This window comes from Elephas maximus, chromosome 19 (assembly GCF_024166365.1).
Source record: "Elephas maximus indicus isolate mEleMax1 chromosome 19, mEleMax1 primary haplotype, whole genome shotgun sequence".
NCBI lineage: Eukaryota > Metazoa > Chordata > Mammalia > Proboscidea > Elephantidae > Elephas > Elephas maximus.
Genome location: NC_064837.1, coordinates 76,678,951 through 76,700,157, shown reverse-complemented (window position 1 = coordinate 76,700,157; position 21,207 = coordinate 76,678,951). Strand labels below are relative to the sequence as shown.

At 39.9% G+C, this 21,207-nt stretch overlaps 2 protein-coding genes across 5 annotated transcripts in view; one reads left to right on the top strand and one right to left on the bottom strand.

The window, feature by feature from the left end:
* PLAG1 (PLAG1 zinc finger) overlaps positions 1-8,437 on the bottom strand; it is a 41,384-nt gene extending 32,947 nt beyond the window's left edge. For all 3 annotated transcript variants that reach the window (XM_049860092.1, XM_049860091.1, XM_049860093.1), the window contains exon 1: positions 8,243-8,437. The gene's annotated coding sequence lies outside the window, so the exon portion shown is untranslated. The remainder of the gene's footprint in view (positions 1-8,242) is intronic.
* Positions 8,438-8,857: 420 nt separating this feature from the next.
* On the top strand, positions 8,858-17,832 carry CHCHD7 (coiled-coil-helix-coiled-coil-helix domain containing 7). Of its 2 annotated transcripts, none has more exons than XM_049860100.1 (6): positions 8,858-8,959; positions 9,353-9,438; positions 9,929-10,055; positions 12,108-12,178; positions 13,076-13,174; positions 13,932-17,832. In XM_049860100.1, exons 4-6 carry the CDS (start codon positions 12,125-12,127, stop codon positions 14,034-14,036), a joined length of 258 nt encoding a protein of 85 aa, XP_049716057.1. In that variant the 5' UTR covers positions 8,858-8,959; positions 9,353-9,438; positions 9,929-10,055; positions 12,108-12,124; the 3' UTR covers positions 14,037-17,832. The 2 variants fall into 2 exon arrangements, with proteins under 2 accessions (XP_049716057.1, XP_049716058.1); XM_049860101.1 differs by having other exon boundaries at positions 9,353-9,482.
* Positions 17,833-21,207: the final 3,375 nt, after the last annotated feature.

Sequence of the window (21,207 nt, the reverse complement as noted above, 5' to 3'; positions counted from 1 at the left end):
TTTTTAAATAAAAGCAGTTGCAGAGTTAAAGTTTTCAAATAACTGTATTCATCAGGTTATCATGTCCAAAAAGAAAGACATTTAAGGAAAACATCTGTAACACTACTTAAAAAACTAAAATATCATTACAAGTATTAAATGCTTAACAAGTAAAGTTTTCAAATAGACACTCAACTGATCTAGATAAAAACAGTACTGACCCACTCATCGCCACTTCCCTTTAAAAAAATTGCTAATAGAATATACCATGATCTTGGAAGCAATTTCGGCCATGTACTTGAAAAATATCTTTTCCTTAACTATCATAGGTTAGAGATTTAGGAATGTCTGCAAACTGCCGGGCTTTTATATGTATTCACTTTGTTTACAAATTTCTAGGCTAAAAAAAAGATTCAGATAAAAAACTTAACTCTTCCCATTAAAATTCTCAGTATTTCAGCAGGAGATCAAGTTATCCAGTTAAGTACTGAATATTTTACTCTGTCTAATTAAATCTATTGGTTGATAGTTTATTCTTTTGGATTTGTATAAACAATTATGATAATGTATTTTACCTATAGTATCTTTTAAAATATGATATATGCTAAATTACTGCTAAGGAATACCTGTCTTATACCCATTTTCTTAAAAGCAAAGCAAATTACATGAAAGGATGAGCCTGACATATGTACATCACACTGAGAAGAGTTAAATTTTTATTTGTTTGTATGACAGTAAGTCTGAGGATACTCAAAACGTTTTCTGAAGCAAGAAAAAGAAAAGGATTTCATTACTAACTCCTGTGAGGTGTGTCCCTATACCCAGAGGCGCTTTCCTTTTTTGAAACATTTACAACTTTTCCAAATAAGAACTACTTAGACTGCTTCCATCATACTTGGTGTAATTAACCTACTTATTCTATGATATGTCTAATTCTATTTTAATGCCAAAACTCAAAGAATTTGAATAGCAATCTTCAAATAAAATACTATTAATATTAGGAAATAAACACAGCTGAGGTTGAAATTTTACCCAGCTAAAATTACCTTAGTAAATACCAAATTAGAAAAACACATGAAAAACATTCGCATAGATTTATTTAGAAAACAATTTTAGAAGTATACAGAAAGCAGATTCCTGTTTGAAATGTACCTTCTAATCAAATATACTTGTCATGTTAATATTTAAGGTTATAATAAATTTTATCCAAATACATAAAGTGACAACTCTCCACAAACTGCAAATTTATAACAAATTTATTTTTAAATTAATGGAGATACTTTCTTGTCTTTGGAATGGAATACTCACATTATATTTAAGAAATGCTAAAAGTGTTTAAGAAAGGGAATATATTCTTATATAAAACAGTGTTTTCACTTCATTGCCTGAAGTTGATAAAAATAAGCCCTACTTTAACTCTTGTAGGCTGTGATGAAAAGTAGTACAGGCTCTATGCAATCCAGCACTAAAATAATTAGGAAAATAAAACCGAGTTGCTGATGACATCTAACAGGTGAAAGCTCACCTGCTGTCTGTTCTGAACCTGTGCCTCTGAATGACCGCACGCCTTGCCTTCACAGCCACTTTCCTAAAATTCTCCTGATAAGAACAATTCAGTCGACTTTTACTATTGTACCACCAAGTGAAAAAATTTGATCACAACGTTATCTAATTTTGCCTTTTAGCCAAAGGAGCTAAATTCCTCATTTTTCTAACCTATTTTTAGTTTCATAGTCTCAAAAAATGTACATTAAAATTAATGGCTCTAATGTCTAGATAATGTGATTAAAGAAATACAATTTTTTAAAGTCAGATCGCACCCCTTTAAGTCTAGCACTTAATCTGCAAAATAATACTCCCATATGTAGAAACTAAAATATAGGAAATTATAAGTACTCAGTAGGCACATGTGCAACTCCTGTATTCGTTTGAGATGATAATTTCAATATTTAATAATTCAAAAGTCTAAAATGAGTCTCCCACTCTCAAAAAAAGTAGAGTTCCCAACTCTTCAATGGCTGGTCATTCACAACCTGTAGAGATTCTGTTGCCCTTTAAGAAGAGATGCCTCCGCTAGCCCTGAAAATACTTTCTAATATTAAAGAAAACTTCTGCTTTTGAACAGAACACCAATAGATCTAGATTATCCTCCAGAAATTCAATTGCTAATTCATTAATGGGAAGAAAAATTCCTTTAATGAGCAGCATATACCTAAAAACATTCCAGACATTAATAACTTTGTTAGTGAAATGGTCTTATCTTTACCTGGTGAAAAGCTTTTTAAATGTCATTAAGTCTATAAGAAATTATTTAAATTGGCCTAAAAAAATCCATGAAACAAACTGTTCTCAGACTGAGTTTTAAAAATTTATTTCATTAACTGAATGAACTTTCTGATACACAACGAAGAAAATCATTTTCAGCAGTTTCTAAGGTTCTCAGCATACTTCACTTAGGCACACATTTAAAATAATCTTTAAAATCTTTTTTAAAAATAGCAGAAGATGATTTTTCCTTATTTTTCTTAAAAGAATTCCAAACAACCACTACAAATTAATTCTTAGAATTTAATTCAGTTCAAATTTAAAAAGATATGGAAGAAAGGCTTTGGGGAATCTATTTCTAAAAGATGATTATAAAACCAGCAATTTGCATTAAAAATATCCCCTTATAGAGCTTAGGCTCATTTTTTTCCGTAAATATACAATTTTTGCCTTGTAGTTGGTTATTCTTTATTCACACAAGTCCAATTTTAAATTTACAATAATTGTTATTTTATTATGAAATTCTTATCTACCTAATTCTTTCTCATCAATTTTGGGCATTTCAGTCCACACTTGTGTTCTTGTTATACACTTTCATTATTTAAAACTTTCAGTTTTACAAGGGATAAACAAAAGAACATTTTTACTTTCTAACACCCTTGCATTTCTAAGATTTTCTCTGTTTTTAGATTAGGAAAAGTCTCAAGTTAAAAAAAATGCAGGGAAACATTTCAAGCAAATTGCTTATCCTATTAACTTAGGACACACTTGCATAAATTCACTCATTTGATATGGGCACAGACATTTCTTAGGTATTTCTTAGGTAGTTATCTCAAATTCCTAATATACACTGTGGTTAATTTTAATGCTATGATCTTTCAGTAACTCTGTTTATAAGACATCCAGGGACTTTTAAATACTAACAATTTGAATGCAGGATCACACTTCACTTTTAAAAAATGAGATATTATTTCTCTTATTAAAAAAAGGTTTTTTTTGTTGTTTTCTGATAAGGATAAAAAAAAAAAAAAGCAAACACTTGAACAGCAACAAACACCAATGCATACACAAAGTCAGAAAGCAAAAATACCAAAGTCTCCTTGGTAGCTCCACACATCACATCCTTGTCAATAGCACCCTGGAAAGAAGAGGCAGGCACAGGTGTACTCATTAAGCAGAATGCAAACCATTGGGCAGCAGGCCAATCGACTTAAAAGTAAGAAACAATTCATGCCTCTGTAATAATTTCTGCTAGCCACTCACACATGTATCTCTCTTATAACTGCAAATGTTAATAACTACACACCAGTACTTTTGTAAAATACTATAATCTAAAAAAATTTCTCAAATTCAAACATTAAACTTTGCAAATGGGATATAAAAGTTGCCCTATTATAAATTAAAAGTACCAACTAAGTGAATGTCAGTTTCGTGTATTATCAAAAAATCCAGGCAATGAAGTAAACACAAAAAGTAAAACTTAGTTACTTCAAAAAAGTTCTCTTACTGTAAAATAGAAAAGAAGCCCCATGTATGAATTGTCAAATCATAGCTTTACAGCTCATCAGTCCGATGCACCCTGCCCCTCACACTTCACTTTACCAAGGCTACCCAACCACTTACAAACTGGTTAAATATGCTGCCTATATTAATTCCTGTGAAGATTAAAGAAATTAAAGGTCCACTTTTGTTTTTTTTCAGCAACTGATATGCTTTCCAAGTCCTCAACATCTCAGAAAAGGTGTTTATCAGGATCTTAAGACATTTACAAAATCGCCCAAGGGATGATTTATAGCTCTTTTAACATATTCACTATCTTGAATTCTGTTGGACAGATTCAGTTGTTTTCTTCACTTTCTGAAACTCATCCCTTACTCAAATAACTAAAGAATCTAAGTTGTTAACAATATAAGAAGAAAAATTTTATATTTATTTCTTATACACTTGGAAACACATTAAAAAGAACATGTGTTCCAGGCAGTGTAAGTAAAGCTAGTCAATAAAACTTTTTTTTTTTTTTTGAGGGAGGGAGACAGGTAAATTTTCATATACCTTAATTTTCAAAGAACAGGATTCTAAATGAAAAATATTAAAATGTTGCCAGGAAGTACAATCATTTTGATTACACTGCTCAACAAGCAAATGATTGTTGTAATAAAACTTCAAAGACAGTTGTAGCTATATGTTTTAGTTATCTGGCTTTTCAAATCTCAGCTAAAGATAAAAGCATTACATTTAATTTAGCAAACAACAATTTATCCTTAAAAAGACAAGTTTCCAGAGTTCCAAACCAAAACATACACAGTAATAACCAGGATTATGTTAAAAATGGAGAAAAAATCTCCACCTTTATGTATTAAAACAAAGTATCCTTAAAATTTTAATGATATTGATAAAAGCAAAGTCACTAATTTATTTAGCTGTAAGGTGTCTGTTTATTAAAATATTTTGGTTATAATAAATATATATTTTATTAGTATTAATCATCTTCCATAGCAGTTAAATTCTTCATAGATTTCTAATAACAAAATTAGGCATATAAATTTCAAATAAGAACCTATGTTTTGAGTATGTAATATACTTATTTCTGTAAACTGGAATAATTTAATAGTAGCTTCAGAGAAAGGATGTTCAGCAGGTAGTATTTCCCAGGCATCAAAAAAGCTTAATACAACCAATTCCAGTCAGATACTGTGCTGTGCCTTAAGTAAGAAAACTAAGGATTTAACAGATTCTACACTTGTACACTCTGAGTGCATTTTCCAATTTAGACAAGTAGCTAGTTGAGTAAAACCCAAACACACAGAAATCTCATACTGTCTTTTGTGAAATAGGAAAAAAAAAAAAAAAAACCTCCACAATACCAGCACTTTTACTTAGGTTGACAATAAACTAGTCATAACTTGAAATGTCCGAATAACTGCAAAATAAACTTTTCCTTCACTTTTAAATAACTTTAATTTCTTGATACTATTATCTGGTTTGTCAAAGTGGCAACTATTCAAGACCTGAAAGTCTCATTTGTTTTAAATGCATAGCATAATTCTGACTACTTATATTCAATGTAACTGTCTTGAGCCAAAATACAATGAAAAGTAAGATAAATTTCTAAAGCTTTGCAAATATTAATAGCATTCTGAAACCTCTGGAAAGATGATGATTTGTGGGGGTGGGGAGGGCTCCTCTTTTCCATGGATAGCTCAATCACTTTTCAATCAACTTTGATTTAATAGTGGTTCATGAGATTAGTTTTTTAATGACTTCTTAGAAAGTTGCAATTGCTTCCAAAATCTGAAACCACAAGATAATACGCTGGAACACCCCACCAACGTAAGGTTGTCATAGAGATAGTCACACAAAGGGTGCAGATAAGAGCTCAGCTGTTAACATAAATTAACACACAATGGACTATAAAGTAATAATTTGTACAGTATGGCAAGAAACAATAATCTGTATAAAAAGCCTAAAAACTCAGCTTTAATTTTAGCCCACTTCTATAAGCCATAAAAACAAAGGAAAATAGGGATTTCTTTTAGAAACTCCATACACCTGTGGAAAATACAACACAAGTAATTTCTATTCAAGATTGGCCTTAATCTCAAATAAAGTACAGCTAATATCGTACACATTTAAAATTTAAATATGTTAGAAATCTGAAACATTACAGCTGATAATAATTTATGATCAGCAAACATTTCCTGTTAAATAACACAATAAAATTAAACTTAAAAGATGCAGAGTGATAGGTTTCAGAATTTTAAAATCTCTTCATTTCCAAGGCGCAGAGTTACAGTACTTGTATAGGATGGGCTTTAAAAATGGATATACATGTGAACTTCTCCATGGCGTCTGTATGTGCGCTCTTTCCCCCAAAGAAATGCCTACTGCTTACATGTTAAAGAATCTCCACCACTCTGTCTGCATTTCTCAACCGCAAGTCCTCAATGTACCTTAAGCCAAAGTGAATATTATGTATTTTACAGCTTTTACAAAATGGCTGTAAAATCACATTATGGGCATACATGGCTCTTTGATCTCACTGCACAGAGTTCATAACTGTTCAATAATGCTATACCATTACACCACACACCTTAAACTATTTTGATTTTTCCACAATTCCTTCCAAAATCAGCTTTCAAAGCAAAGCAGCTTGACATAAAAAAGTTCCTAGGAGGGCTTGTCACACAAAAGAACAACTTGGATACAAACTCATCTACACACATATCCATCTTCTGTTGGGCTTGTTTATTCCTCCTTCCCTTCATCCCTCCTAAGGGTGGGTGCACTTGAGTCACGGAAAGGCAGGGCTCTTCCATCACCACACCCTCCTAGCACCTCTGCTTTTGGTCCTCAGACAGTGATTCTGTGTAGGTGAGGAAAACCGTAAGAAAAGAGAGGCTGTCCCTTTAAAATACCCTGCTCTGTCCCATATCCCACGTGGAACCAACATCAGCAGCACTTTCCCATTAACTTCAATGTGATGCAAGAGGCACCATCATTTTCTATATAGAAAACCAGAAAACCTCAGCTTACACTGCCTACTGGGGATGAACAGGTGAAGCAGACTTGTCAGGGAGGGAGAAACCCAGCAGCTCCCCACCCCTCCCCAAAAGGTGCTCTGGGCTTGCACCCCAGTGTCTGTGCACCATCACCTCTCTCGCCCTCCTCTGTAGAGCCAAGTTAAAGAAAGGAGGGAGCCACTCACAAACCTGGAGCGTAAATGCGACGAAAAGGCAATCTAAAGCCGGCAAGGTTTATTCTTCCAATCACACATATTAACTCTATTAAGAAAATGGCATCACTTTTTTTCCACCCCCCCAAAAAAACAAACAAAAAAACCACCCCGCAAAGATCATTAAAAAGGAGTCATAAAATAGCAAATACAGTGTTTATCTTATCTCAGATCAGTCCACATTACCAATAAGTTGAGCAGTTTCTGCACTACCACCTCCCCCACCGCTCCCCCTCCTCCTCTTGCATCGGATTTTCACGTTTTCTCATTGTCGGTTGAGTTATAAAAGGCTTTTGCCCTTCGAAAGTTTTAAAAAATAAATAAATATTAACTCCTTGGTCCCTGCAAAGTCAAAATGGACTTCAGGGGAAAGGCGGTTCGTACTTTTACCTTTAGCGAGAAAAGGGGGAGCATCCCGGATTTTTAGGGATTTTTTGCGATTTTTTAAAAATTTTTATTTGGTTATATGCCTGAGTTCTCCCTCCATTTTGGTTGTTTATGATACTGACAACAAGCTGTCCCTGCCCTGTGCAGATCTCCTGCTTTCATTTAGCACCCCCGGCCCCCCTCGCGGCCACTCGGCCCGGCTCACACCTCCCCGCAGACCCCGCGGCCGACCCCGACTCGCCCACCTGGGGAAAGAGCGAAAACAAAATGCATTTCTGCAAAAAGAAAAACCTCTTTTTGAAAAAGGGGCACAGTTACCCCAAGTCACTCCCAGTGCCCCCCAAATATTGCCGACCGCGGGTCTCCGACAGGCCCTTTGGGAAGAGACCGTCCCCCGAGATGTTTTGGTGAAAAATGCGGAAAGTTTACTCTCAAAACTGAATTTATATTAATTTTTCCCTTATTTTTCGGGTCTCTAATGTCTTCCGCTCTCGCTGCTGCCGCTGCCGCTGTCACAATATTCACAGCACCAGAGGAGGAGGAGGAGGAGGAGGAAAACTTTTCAAACTTTCCAGACCCTGAATAAAGGGGCTTTTTTTTCCCACCGCCCTCACCTTCGGGTCCCCAGCCGCTTCGCCCCCTGCCCTGTCAGAGGCGACTCGGGGAGTCCTCACACCCCCGCGCAATGATTTTATTTTATTTTTTCTTATTATTTTCCTCTCTGGGGTCCCGAGCAGGGGTTGAGAGCAGCACAAACTTTTCCTCCTCCTGCCGCCGCCGCGGCTCCTCTGCCCCCTCAGCGAGTCCCATAATTTAAATAACCCTGATATTTCTCCCGCTAAAAGCCTCTCCGCCGCCCCGGACCCCGGCAGGACTCACCGCGGGGCTTCACCATCCTCCCTCCGGCCCGTCCGCCGCCTTTACACCACACGCGGAATTTCTAATAATTTTTTTCTCATATTTCGGGCTGGACGCGGCGGGCCTGGAAATTGTTTCCTTACGCCTCTTTCCAGCAGCCATTGTAGTGTATGCGCTGCCCCTGCAGCCCAACTTGCAGCTGCCGCCGCCGCCGCCGCCGCCGCCACAGCCGCCGCCGACGTCGCGCCCACCGCCGCCTCCCCCGGCCCTGCGCGGCCGCTGCCCCCGCCCCCTGCCGGCCCGCCCCCGGCCCCCGCCCGCCGCTCCGCCCGCCCCCTGAGCGCGCTCCGCCCCGCGGCCGGCCACTCAGGGCCGTCGCCGCGGAGGCTGCGCGCGCCCGTTGGCTAGGGGCGCCGCCCATCAAGCCGAAGTGTTAAGAGGCGGGCCGCGGTGCGGGGGGCGCGGCGGGGCGGGGGAGGGGGCGGGACCGCGCGCCCCACTCTGCCCGCCCCCTTCAGCCCTCCCCCGCGGGCCGGGGGCGGGGCCGGGCGAGCCCGCCCCTGCCGTCCAGGGCTCTGTGCGGCTGTCAGTCTAACGGCGGCCCGCGCCGATTGGTCGAACTGTCGCCGGGAGCGGGGACAGCACGTTGGGATGCGCGCTATTTAAGGCTCTGCTGCGTGAGCCATTGACGTGTTTGGAGCTGAAGACTGCCTGGGCCGTGGCGGAGCTGCGTCTGAGGTGAGTGGTCCCCCACCCCTCCCTTAGCGGGGGCTGCGGGGACCGGGGAGACAGGGACGCACCTGACCCGATGCTAGGCCCGAGTCCGCGTCTGCGGGGCCAAGTCGCCCCGCTAGGCCTCGCCGGCGCTGGCCGCCTTCCCGTCGCTGCTCTTCCCCCCCCCCGCCCCCGAGATAGGTCAGTTCGAGCTACGGGAGGGCAGGGTGACCCCTGCCCTTCCGGGCACCGCAAGCTCTTACATGGACCTCCTTGGCTCCAGCCTGTTAGGCAGAATTGCCTCCCCTGCCCCCACCCCAAGTCTTCTGCCGGCTTCCCTTGTCCCTGCTCATCCCTCCACCGTCTAAGCCCGAAGCAAGGTGTGTAGTTCACCTGTGTCCTCCATCCACGACTTAGGCGCGGACGGGCAGTATCGCGGAGACCAGCGAGACCTCAGATTCGTGTCTGTCCAGCCTCTCCAGCCGACCTCCTCTACCCCTCCGGTATGGCACCTCTTCTCGCACCCTGCCTCTCCGCCCAGCAGTAGGTGAGGGGCTTTAGGTTCTCGCAGGATGTGTGTCAGCTTCCCGATAGGTGCAGCTGCGTTATATCAGCCACGGACCCTGCCTGGGCTCTGACCAGCTTGTGGGCATGAATGTGTTCAGTAACGGTCCCTCCCCCTTCCCTTTCAAAGCTCCTTGGAGAGTGGAGAAGTGAACAGTTGAATGGGGAAATCAAGAAATACTCTTTTCAGCAGTTTGCCCTTTCGAATGGGTTCTAGAGTTATTCCCCAGATGTGCTGTGGTTTTGCGGCCCCTCTCTCCAATTTTTGTTCGGCTTCCTTTCTCGTTACTCTCTGCAAGCAAATCCTTGTAACATTTGTTTAGTACTTTCAAGAAAACTTAGTAGATAAGGCCTCTTTATCAGAACACTCTTTATCTTGCTCTTCAGACTGCTCCTCACTCTAAATCGACATTTCCTCTTTGTTTCCAGTTAATACATGAGGAATTCTTGCAACGGGGTGACACTCAGAAATCCAAACTCAGATTGACTTGTATTTAGAATCCGGAAGGAAAAGGAAATGAAATGTGAATAAACTCATGCTGCAAATCTGATCCAGGTATATGTGATGTTTTTAGGTGTTATTTTAAAAGAATTTCTGACTGGTGATGATGATAAAATGCAGAATGGAACACTTTCTTATAAGGCATGCAACCTGAGTTTTGTCTGTGTCTGATTGTTATTGAGATCATATCCAGAAATACGAACAGCAGCTAAGCAGAGTTGTGTTCCCGCATTAGGGGAGAGATGTAAAAAGAATGCTGTGAATTTACTTAGTATCATCATCTCTCTTAGGAGGAAGTCAAGCCTGTAAAAAAATTGTGTTTGGAAAAGGAAGAACCTTCTAGATGTAATTGAATAGCATTTGGAGTTTCCTTTTTGCCAAGATATTTTTTGTTAGCTAGGCTGCTAACCAAAGGGTCAGCAGTTCGAATCCGCCAGGCGCTCCTGGGAAGCTCTATGGCGGGCAGTTCTACTCTGTCCTATGGGGTTGCTATGATTCGGAATCGACTCGACGGCACTGGGTTTGGGTTTTTTTCTTTTTCAGGCATTTTCACGTAGTGTTCAAAGAAAATCATAAAATAAAATGATTGCTTAGCGTGTACTAAAAACGAAAGGATCCCAGAATGACCCAACTCTTTTCCATCCTTCTTTGCAAAGGTTGGTTTTCTTTAGCCAGAGTCTTCCCCTAATAGGAGAAACTGGACTAGGTGACTGTTGACTGAGAATACCTCCACAATTCAGGAACTTCTGGCGTTTGATTGCATTTCCTGAATACACTTTTTTTGTTAGCATGACATTTTTTAGATGGTCTCATCTTGGACATGGCATGTAAAAACCATTTCATACAAAAGTTCCTACCTCTGTCTGATTACTAATACCATCCAATGCATTCGATATTCAGTGGAGTTCTGTAAGTTGTACTACATTATTTGCTGGGTTCTCCTTCTGTCTTTAGGAGGGAGATTGATTAAGCTAGAACAGGATTCAGGAGTCCAGGTTAAATCAGCTCCTTAAGCTTAGTGCAGAGCATGTTAAAATGTTTGTAGGCGGTTGGCTCATCAATAGTATAAAAAAAAATAGTATGCCAATGTATTAAAACAAAAAAATCACTTTGAAATAATTTATTTCTATGACTTTAAAGAAAATGTCGCTGATAGGTGCTGTTGAGTCGGTTGCGACTCATAGCAACCCTGTGCACAACAGAGGAAAACACTGCCCAATCCTGCGCCATCCTCAGAGTCTTAGCTGTGCTTGAACCCATCATTTACATAGGCATACCAATTTCAATTGACTCCATTATATAAAGTAGTTGTCCTGGGATGTAGTTGACATGCCTATTACATGACTTGACGTGGTATAACTAACTGGGTGTAGTGAACTGCGATCATCTTTAATCAATAAAGACATTTGCAGAGCTGTATCTCTAAGGCTTCATTTGGAAGATTACTGAGCCGCAGTAGCATTCCCCGACTTCCCTTAGCCCACAGACGTATCTGGTACACAGAAGGTAGAAGATGCCCCTGGCAGTAAAGTTCTCTTTTTTTTTTTTTTTTTTAAACACATTATGGCTTTTCGAAAGGTCAACTAAGCAATTACTTGGCTTTTTGGTAGATTGTTCATCCGCATTCTGGTCACAGGGTAGGTACTCAGGCACTTTACGTGATACATGTCTTTGCCAAAGCTGGGTTGTACTAAGTTACTCCATCCTTATTTTGTTTGCTGTTTAGCGTGTTAAAAAAAAAAAAAGGGCCATTGCCATTGAATCGATTGGCTCATAGCAAATAAGGGAGTAATCGCTAGAGTGTATACTTAGATTTTGTTAGTGCATTGCTTAAACTTTAGAAATAAGCATAAACTACAATGTTTTTACTGAACATTCTAATCAAACTTCAGTAGATGCATTTAAATATGGTTTTGTATTGAGGTACCATGTGCAATACAGATGAAAAACACACCCAAGTCTCTATTCTCAAAAGATAGAGAGTACAAGAAATTAATCACTAGATAATCATTATGCTATAATGAATTTTTCAGGTACTTGCAGGGCTAATGAGATCTGTTTTCTCTCATCCACTGTGTAACTCTTCTTCCTGACCTCTGCCTGCAGATCAGAAGACTGCTGGCATGCCCCTGGTAACACGGAAGCTGAGAGATCCTGACATAAACCCTTGCTTGTCGGTAGGGTGGCTTTTAATTTTCCTAAGTGTTAGGTTGAAAGAACAACCTTCTAATTTTTGCACATTTGTTTTTTGTAGTTGTTAAATAAAGTTATTTCTGTATAAAAAAATATTTCCAGCCAGCATATCCTATTTCACTAGAGCATTTTTTGACTAAGTTTCTTAGATCTATGAAAGCAAATTACCCACCCCTGTAGCAAAAGCTTTATGTTAGATGGTCTCTCGGAATCATGCCTTTCACTTTGAAGTTTGTTGTCCAGTCTACGTCCAGTTCAGACAGCTTAAATTTAATTCCCAGACGGCTGCTGCCCTCCTTTGAACTCACAGCTCTTGTTGCTTACTTTGATTTTGAAGTGATATTAATGATATCTATAGAATTGCTGACATAATAGTTTGCTTACTTGCCGGATGGACTGAATGATAGCCAAAATGCACTGAGATGGAGGGTGTACATTGAGGTTGCCTTCATGTAGACCAGTTACTAGTGACTCACCTGGAATCTCCAAACCAGCACTAGATCAGACATTCAGGTCAGGGTGGGAACTTGAAAAGCAGGAGAGCTGTGAACTGGCTGGCTTCTCATTCAGGTATGCCGCAGTGATTTTGAACATATTGTGCCTTGCCTCAGTTTCTTTGTTAAATGGTTGCTACGTTAAATGATCTCAGTTGGAGCCTTGGCTCAAATTCCTATGATTAGATATTCAGGAAACTGACTCAGAAGATTTCTGCCCTGAGCAGAATGAGGGCTGGGAGATATTTCAATTTTCATTAGTGTACAAACAGAAAGGAACTATTTCATATTACCTGCTTTCAGGAGAAAGGAGGGAAGCAGCTTCAGAATTTTTTTTTTTAAGATCTCATTCCAACTCTTAAATGATGCCTATCTTACATATTAAAGGAATCCGATGCTTCTACCAGATGTATGGATGAAAATAACTATGACCGGGAAAGGTGTTCCACTTACTTCTTGAAGTACAAAAGCTGTCGGAAATTCTGGGTAAGCCTAGCTTGCTTAGCTTTGAGTTAAAACCCCATCTCTTAGGCTTGAAACTGAGGCCTGAAATTAATATCCATGGTACTTTCCTGTTGAATGGCTAGAGGGAAACGTTAATTTTTTAAACTTTTTCCTTTAGCCCTAAAGGATCCTTGAGAGATGTTTTTAGCTGCCTAATTCTACTCCAAGGTATAAGGATGTAGTTCTAACATAGGTGGGTCTTTTTAGGTATAGAAGTATCCTGTAGCCCTAAAACAATTACCTTATTATTATTTTAGTTTTCCTGGAGATGAACAAAACATGTAACTTTCCCTGCTATAACACATCACCTTCGGCTTCCATTTCTGCCTCTTCCCCTTCCACCGCCATCAATGGTAGTTAATGGTCCCATTATTCCTGAGACATTGGTACACAATTACTGTCTCTCTGCCCACTGGATCCAGCTGCTTCCATTCCTTTTGCTAAACTGATTGTTGGTTTTATTTAGCATTTCTTTTCTTGTGTGCTTGTGGTTACCCAGTATACCTCCATCCTAATCACTGTTAACATACTCCTATGGAAATAATCACTTCTGTTTACTTGTTAATAGTTTGAAAACATTTACCTGGAGTCCCGGAATTAGTTTTTTTATTTTGTTTTTTAACTTGGTTTAGAATTTCATTTTTGAGATAGCAATAGAAAATTATTGGTAAGTGATTGATGCTTAATACATGACTGATTTTGGTTTCTGTCTTTTTTCTTTTTTAATGCCTACATGCAGAATTCTGTCATGATCCGGAGAAGACAGAACGGAGTGATGCCATCTATGCCTACAGCAGCAGAAAGAGATGAAATCTTGGGAGCATTGGGGAAAATGCCCTATTGAATGTTTGCATTAAAAATGTTTACATGACTTAGAAACACATGAATTTTTAAATAAGTGATTACTATAATCTTTTAGGATCTCACAGGCCTTACCCAGATAACGCTTAAATTCTACAAGGGGAGACAAAGTGTGGGCACTGTGTCCTCTGCGTTTGCTCTCAGTACTGTGGGGATGTTATGCTGCTGTTGGCTGTTTCGTGGCCCTGGGTTTACATTGCTTCCTGAAGGTACCTTAGTGTTAGGAAAGGTGACATGAGGAGTTGAGCTTGTCCACTGAGTCTTGAAAGAAAAGTAAGATTTGGACAAAGACTTGATGAGGGCAGTGTTTACAACGAAGAGAATAATGTGAGCAACAACACGATGGAAGGAAAGCTTGAACCAAGTTTAGTAAAGAGTCTGTAGACAATTCACCCTTAGAGACTGAGGTGAGTAGAAGAGTGATGGAAAAGAAGACAGGAAAGGTAAGTTGGAGGGAGAGCGTGGTCGGCCTCGAATCCCAGGCTCATTCCGAAACCTCAGCCTTCAGAGAACTGATTGTCACTTATCTTTGTTTAAATAAGGTTAGTGTATTGGCTGGGGAGGGAAGCAAGGGGACAGGAAAGTTGTTTTAAATAAATGGCATGCAAGACTGGTTTCTTTCTTTTCTTTAAGGAAAAGCTTAAAGGATTCCATAACTAAAATTTATGAAACATTGTGTAATTTTCTGAACCTGCAGCTTCAATTCCTGAACCATGGTAATGGGGAAAAAAAAATGAATTCACTAAAAGTAGGATTTCTGTTTTCAGGATGAAGTGGGGCATGAAAGGAAGGGTGTGAGGATCATCAGGTGGACTCAACACTAGGAGGAGAGCAGAGCTTACTGTTTGCTGGTATACACAAAACCCAGAATATTCAGCGTGGGGACTGGAGTGGATATCCTAGCAGTTCCCCTTAGACTCACCACTTTTTTTATTCAGTTTGCTTCATTTACAGAATAATTTTGTAAAGAATTTATTTAATAAAATTTAACATACTAGATTATCAATGAAAGCAAATTGCTCTTGGTATCCCTTCTCAGATGAGAAGTTCTTGCTGCTCTTGGAACAAGCACGTTTTAACAGCTGCTGACAATGAACTAGCCATCTTGTTGGTCTGAGTCCAAACCCAGCTTAGATGTCTTAAAGCATATGATGGTTAAATGTAATTCATATACTATATAAATTACCTACTTAAAGCGTACAATTTAATATTTTTTTGTGTATTCACAAAATACAACCATCACCTCAGTCAATTTTAGAACGTTTCATCACCCCCAAAAAACTACCCATTAGCAGTCACACCCCATTTTTCCCTAATAACCCCCATTTCTTAGGCAACCACCGATCTACCTAGTCTGGTCATTTATGTAAATGGGATTGTACAATATGTAGTCTTTATGACTGACTTGTTTCACTTAGTGTAATCTTTTCAAGATTGATCCATGTTTCAAGATTGATCAGTACTTTCCTTTTTATTGTTGAATAACATTCCATTGTATGAATATACCACATTTCCTTTATCGGTTGATAGACATTTGAGTTGTTTTATGGTAACTATGTTTAACTTTTTGAGGAACTGCCAGACTTTTCCAAAGTGACTGTACCATTTTATAATCCCACCAGCAGTGTATGGAGATATTCCAGTTTGTCCACATGCTTACCAACACTTGTTATTGTCTGTCTTGAATTATAGCCATCCAGGTGGGTATGGTGTGAGCTGGTGTTGTTATGGTTTTGGTTTGCATTTCCCTCATGTCTGATGAGCATCTTTTCGTGTGCACATTGGCCATTCCTGTATCATCTTTAGAGAGATGTCTGTTTAGATCCTTTGCCCATTTTTTCGAATGGATTATTTGTCTTTTTGAGTTGTAAGAGTTCTTAGTACATATACACTAGATACATATCCTTTATTATATGATTTGCTAATTTTTTCTCCCATTACATCGATTGTATTTTCACTTTTATTATTATTGTACTTTAGATGAAGGTTTAAAGAACAAACTAGTTTCTTGTTAAACAGTACACATATTAAAAAAAAAAGTACACATATTGTTTTATGACAATGGTTAACAACCCCACGACATGTCAGCACTCTCCGTCCTTGACCTTGGGTTCCCTGTTACCAGCTTTCCTATCTGCTTCTGCCTTCTAGTCCTTGCTGCTGGGCTGGTGTGCCCCTTTAGTCTCCTTTTATAGGCCTGTCTAATCTTTGGATGGAAACCCTAGTGATGTAGTGGTAAGAGCTACCGCTGCAGATTCAGCAGTTCGAATCCACCAGACACTCGGAAATCCTATGGGGCTGTTGTACTCTGTTCTATAGGGTCTCTATGAGTCAGAATCGACACAACGGCAGTGGGATTTAATCTTTGAATGAAGGGTGAACCTCAGAAGTGACTTCATTACCGAGCTAAAAGGGTGTTCAGGGGCCATGCTCTGTGGTTTCTCCAGTCTCTGTCAGGCAAGTAAGTCTGGTCTTTTTTTGTGAACTAGAATTTTGTTCAATGTTTTTCCCCAGCTCTGTTCAGGACCCTCTACGGTGATCCCATCAGAGCAGTCAGTGGTGGTAGCCAGGCACCATCTAGTTGTACTGGCCTCAGTCAGGTGGAGGCCGTGGTAGTTGTGGTCCATTAGGTGTTTTCGCTTGACAGTGTCTTTTGAAGCAAAAAGTGTTAACTTGGTGAAGTCCAATTCATCTACATTTTCTTTTGTTGCTTTTGGTGTTGCACAGTTAGGGACAGCATGAATCCAATCCCCAAAATGTGGAGATTGACCCAGTCCTCACGTTCCCACTTCTCTATTCTCTTCACCAGCTACACCCATGTCACGGATCCTAGCCACCCAAAGCTAGGTCAGAAAGAACATCATCCCTCAGACTGCCAAATAGATGCCAGCCACAAGTTTGGGGAGTCCGCATGACATCTTGACATTCTTACCTGCTGGTCACAAATTTGGGGCTGGTTTCCCACTCCCAGTTCAGGATGCCAGCCCTAAGCTGGAGAGTACACATGACACCGTTACCTTCTAACCTGCTGGCTCCTTCTGGCCCTTTTGGTTCAGTCTTTCACTGAAATGATCAGAGTTTGTGCTTACGACTATGGCCAGGAAAGATACACACCAAGAGACGCACACACAGGGCAAGGTCTGGGAGAGTTCCCAGGGCCAAGCTTCCATGTTCTAAGGGATGTGTTACCTCCCAGAGAGCAGATGTTCTTTTCAATCAGGAAGCCTTAGTGCTCAGGGTTTTTATCGTCCAGTCCTGCATGATAGGTTAAACCATGCCTCCTGAGTCTAGTTGATACCAGCTTCCCAGGTGAGTATTTTCTGGTCTGACCAGCTAGCCTGCATAAATTCTCAGGTGTGGCCTGAAAGCCCCAGACCAAGGCTCCAAGGACAATGACCACCTTTTTAATGATAAAACTAGGTTCTTTACCTGACAGTTACCATATCTAAGACACCGTTGCCTAATCCAAGGTCATGAAGATTTACACCTATGTTTTATTCTTGGAGTTGAATAGTTCTTACATTTAGGTCTTTGCTCCATTTTGAGTTAATTTTTATATATAGTGTGAGATAAGAGTCCAACTTCGTTCTTTTGCATATGGCTATCCAGTTGTCCTAGCATCATTGTTGAAAAAAAAAAAAAAAACTGTTCTTTCTCCATTGAATTGCCTTGGCACCCTTGTTGCAAGTGAGTTGACTATAAATGTGAGAGTATTTCTGTCTGAATTCTGTTCCATTGATCTACATCCTGTCCTTATGCCAGTACCATGCTGTCTTGATTACTATAGAAAAAAAAAAATAAAAAAAATAAATTTTTTATTTTTTTTGTAGCAATGGCATAGCTCCTTGAGTGTTTTCTATAAACATGTTTTCTGTGAAGTGCCTTTGATAACTAATTAATTGTTTGGGATTTTTGATCAACAAACCTTTAACATATGTTTTTATCTAATCATATACGGCTCTACCCAGGCAAAATTGCTCAATTCCAAATGTGTCTTCACTAATTCCCTAAGTTGTTTGCTTCTTTATGCCTACTCTGAAAATTTCAGTACACTCTTGTAACCTGCTTGTTCAAGATCTCACAGCACCACTCTTGAGGGACAGAAGACCTGCCTTAGTTATCTAGTGCAGCTATAATAGAAATACCACACGTGGATGGCTATAACAAAGAGAAATTCGTTTGTTTCAGGGTTAAAAGTCCGAATTCAGGGTGTCAGCTCCAGGGGAAGGCTTTCTGTCTTTGTAGGCCTTCCCATCAATCTTCTCCCAGACTAAGATTCTCCACACAGGGACCCTGGGTCCAAAGAACACACTCTGCTCCCGGCACTGCTTTCTTGGTGGTATGAGGTCCCCCCTTCTCTGCTGACTTCCCTTTCCTTTTATCTCTTGTAAGATAAAAGGTAATGCAGGCCACACTTCAGGGACCTTCCCTTTACATTGGATCAGGAATGTGACCTTGGTAAGGGTGTTAAAATCCCACCCTAATCCTCTTTAACAAAATAACAATTACAAAATGGAGGACAAGCACACAATACTGGGAATCATGGCCCAATCAAATTGATACACAGATTTTGGGGGGGACATAATTCAATCCATGACAAGAGCCCAGGGGTTTTCCTCACTATCGCTGTTAAATTTGCCACTATTGTATTTCTCTCCGCAAGATTCTAGTTTGGGAAACGTGAAGCTAGTAACTCTATAAATTAATCGTGTTAGGATGGTAGTGGTTGCCATGAGAAATTTTGGAGTCAGGCAACCCTTTGGTATCAACCCTCAACTGACCAGCTGTGTAGAAGGTGACCATTTTGTTGTGTTCCTATGCAGCACACTCTTGTAGGAAGCATCTTGTTACAGAGGGATCTCGTCTCAACTGGATGGGGAAGGGTGGTGCAGTGCATCTATAACAAGTAAAAGCAACCCATTTGAGAATCGTTTTACCTGTTTGTAAGCTCCTGGAGAACGTGCAATGTCATTCATGGTTATATCCACAATGCCTGGAATGCTTCTAGTGTGTAATAAATGACCAACCATTGTGTGTGTTTGGGGAAGGAATGGTTTTTAAAATCGAACACATTAAAAACATGCAGGTTCAAACAGTGCAAAGGGATATATAATGTACAACAAAGTTGCCCCTAGAAGCAGCAGATGTAGGGTTTTCAAAGCTTTCTGTCCGTATACAGCTGTATTTGTGTGTGTTTCTTTTGCACAAAAGGAACATCATAGTAAAGGAGTTTTAGGGTTCCCTGCTGTTTTCACTTAATGATACAGTTTGGGATAATCCCCTATCGGCAATCGTAGATTTACTCCATTTTGTCAGTGGCTGTAATTTAACCCGTCTCCTGTTGATGGGTATGCTATTATAACCACGGTTGTCATAAGTATCTTGGTACACAGGTCTTCACCCATAGGTATTTTTATCTATATGATAAAGAATTTCTAGGTTCAAGGTTTCTTCATTTAAATGTTATTTACTGACAAATCACCCTCCAAAGTGGAGCTCACCAATATATGCTCCCCTAAACAAAGACTTAAACAAAGACTGAGTGTTTCCTTCCTCACACCCTCAGTCCCACTGTGAACTTTAAACCTCGTTCATTCTCACCAGTCTGATGAGTGAAAAATGGAACAGGTGTATTCATCTCCTTTGCAGGTTTTTTTTTTTTTTTTTATGGGTCTTAATGATTTGAGGGACTATTTGTATATTAAGAAAATTACCTCTTTATCATATATGTTCTGTATATTTTTCCAAGTTTGTCTTTCAACTTTTTTTTTCCTCCTGTGCAGTTTTACATTGAATGTAATTAAAATAGATCATCTCTTATTTATGTTTTCTGGTGCTAAGTAAATATTAAAAACCCAGTGCTATCGAGTCGATTCCGACTCATAGCGACCCTGTAGGACAGAGTAGAACTGCCCCATAGAGTTTCCAAGGAGCGCCTCATGGATTCAAACTGCCAACCCTTCAGTTAGCAGCCGTAGCACTTAACCACTACACCACCAGGGTTTCCAAGTAAATATTAAATGAACTCAAATACTGCTATTACAACTCCAATTATGTTCAACAAATATTTGCCAAGTGCCTAGAGTGTGCAAAGTGCTAGGCTTAACAGTGTGGAGGCACATGGATGAGTCATCAGTCGATGCTGAGTCCCTCAAGGAACTTCACGAGGGAGCAGGAAATAAGCTTGATAGAAATCAGATCAAATGTCAAAGAGGGTAAGCAGCATTGATAGCCGTGAGGGAGCTCGTATGCACAGCATGTGTGGGAACATTCCTTACTGACTGAAGTCAGGGCTTGTGAAGGAGATAGCAGGAGAGAGAAATCTAGAAAGTTTGAATGGCTTCAGATTAGCAAGGGCCTTGAATACTGTGCTGGTACTTCAGACTCTTCTGTACATAAGGGAAAGCTGTGAAGGGTTTTGAGATGGTAAGTGTCAAGTCCAGTTTGTGTCTAGAAAAACCATTTGGGAGGCATTGAATCAGAGAGGTTGTTACAACGAACTTGGATCATGACAACTGTTTCTTAACTGTTTTCTCCACATTGATACCTGCCCTACTCCAGTTCTTTCTCTATATTGCAGCCAGGCTGATATTTCCAAAATGCACATATGATAATTTCCTTGCTTAAAATTCCCAATACCTGCTGGTTGTCCCTGGATAATGTCCAAATTCTTTACCATGGCTTACACAGTCCTCTAAGATGATGGGAAATTTCCAAAGGGTGCAGGCTTGAGGAAGTGAAGGAGTTTATTTCTGGGACATTTAAAACCCAGCCCTGTCCTGTCCTCAAGGATTTTGGATTTCAGTGGGTGAGACAGACATGAAAATATGTCTTTTTCACACACAGCATTTCCTGCCACACTCACCATTCTCTGAGCACATCCTATGGTCGCCCATTAACTTCTCCATATGCAACCTGGCCAAGAAGTTCACTGAAGCCTTTCTAGAAGTCTGGTCAGAGCTCACCTCCTTTTCACTCCCCTCCTATCTCTAGTGTGGCCTTCAACTCTGTGTACACTGGGAGCTAGGTGCATAGTCAAAAGTGGTAAAACTAGGTAAATACAGTTACCTTAAGTGCACTCCAATTTTTCACCTTCTGTTCTTATTTTGAAAAAGAAGAAGGAAGAGGAGCAGGAGGAGGAGGGGAAAGGAGAG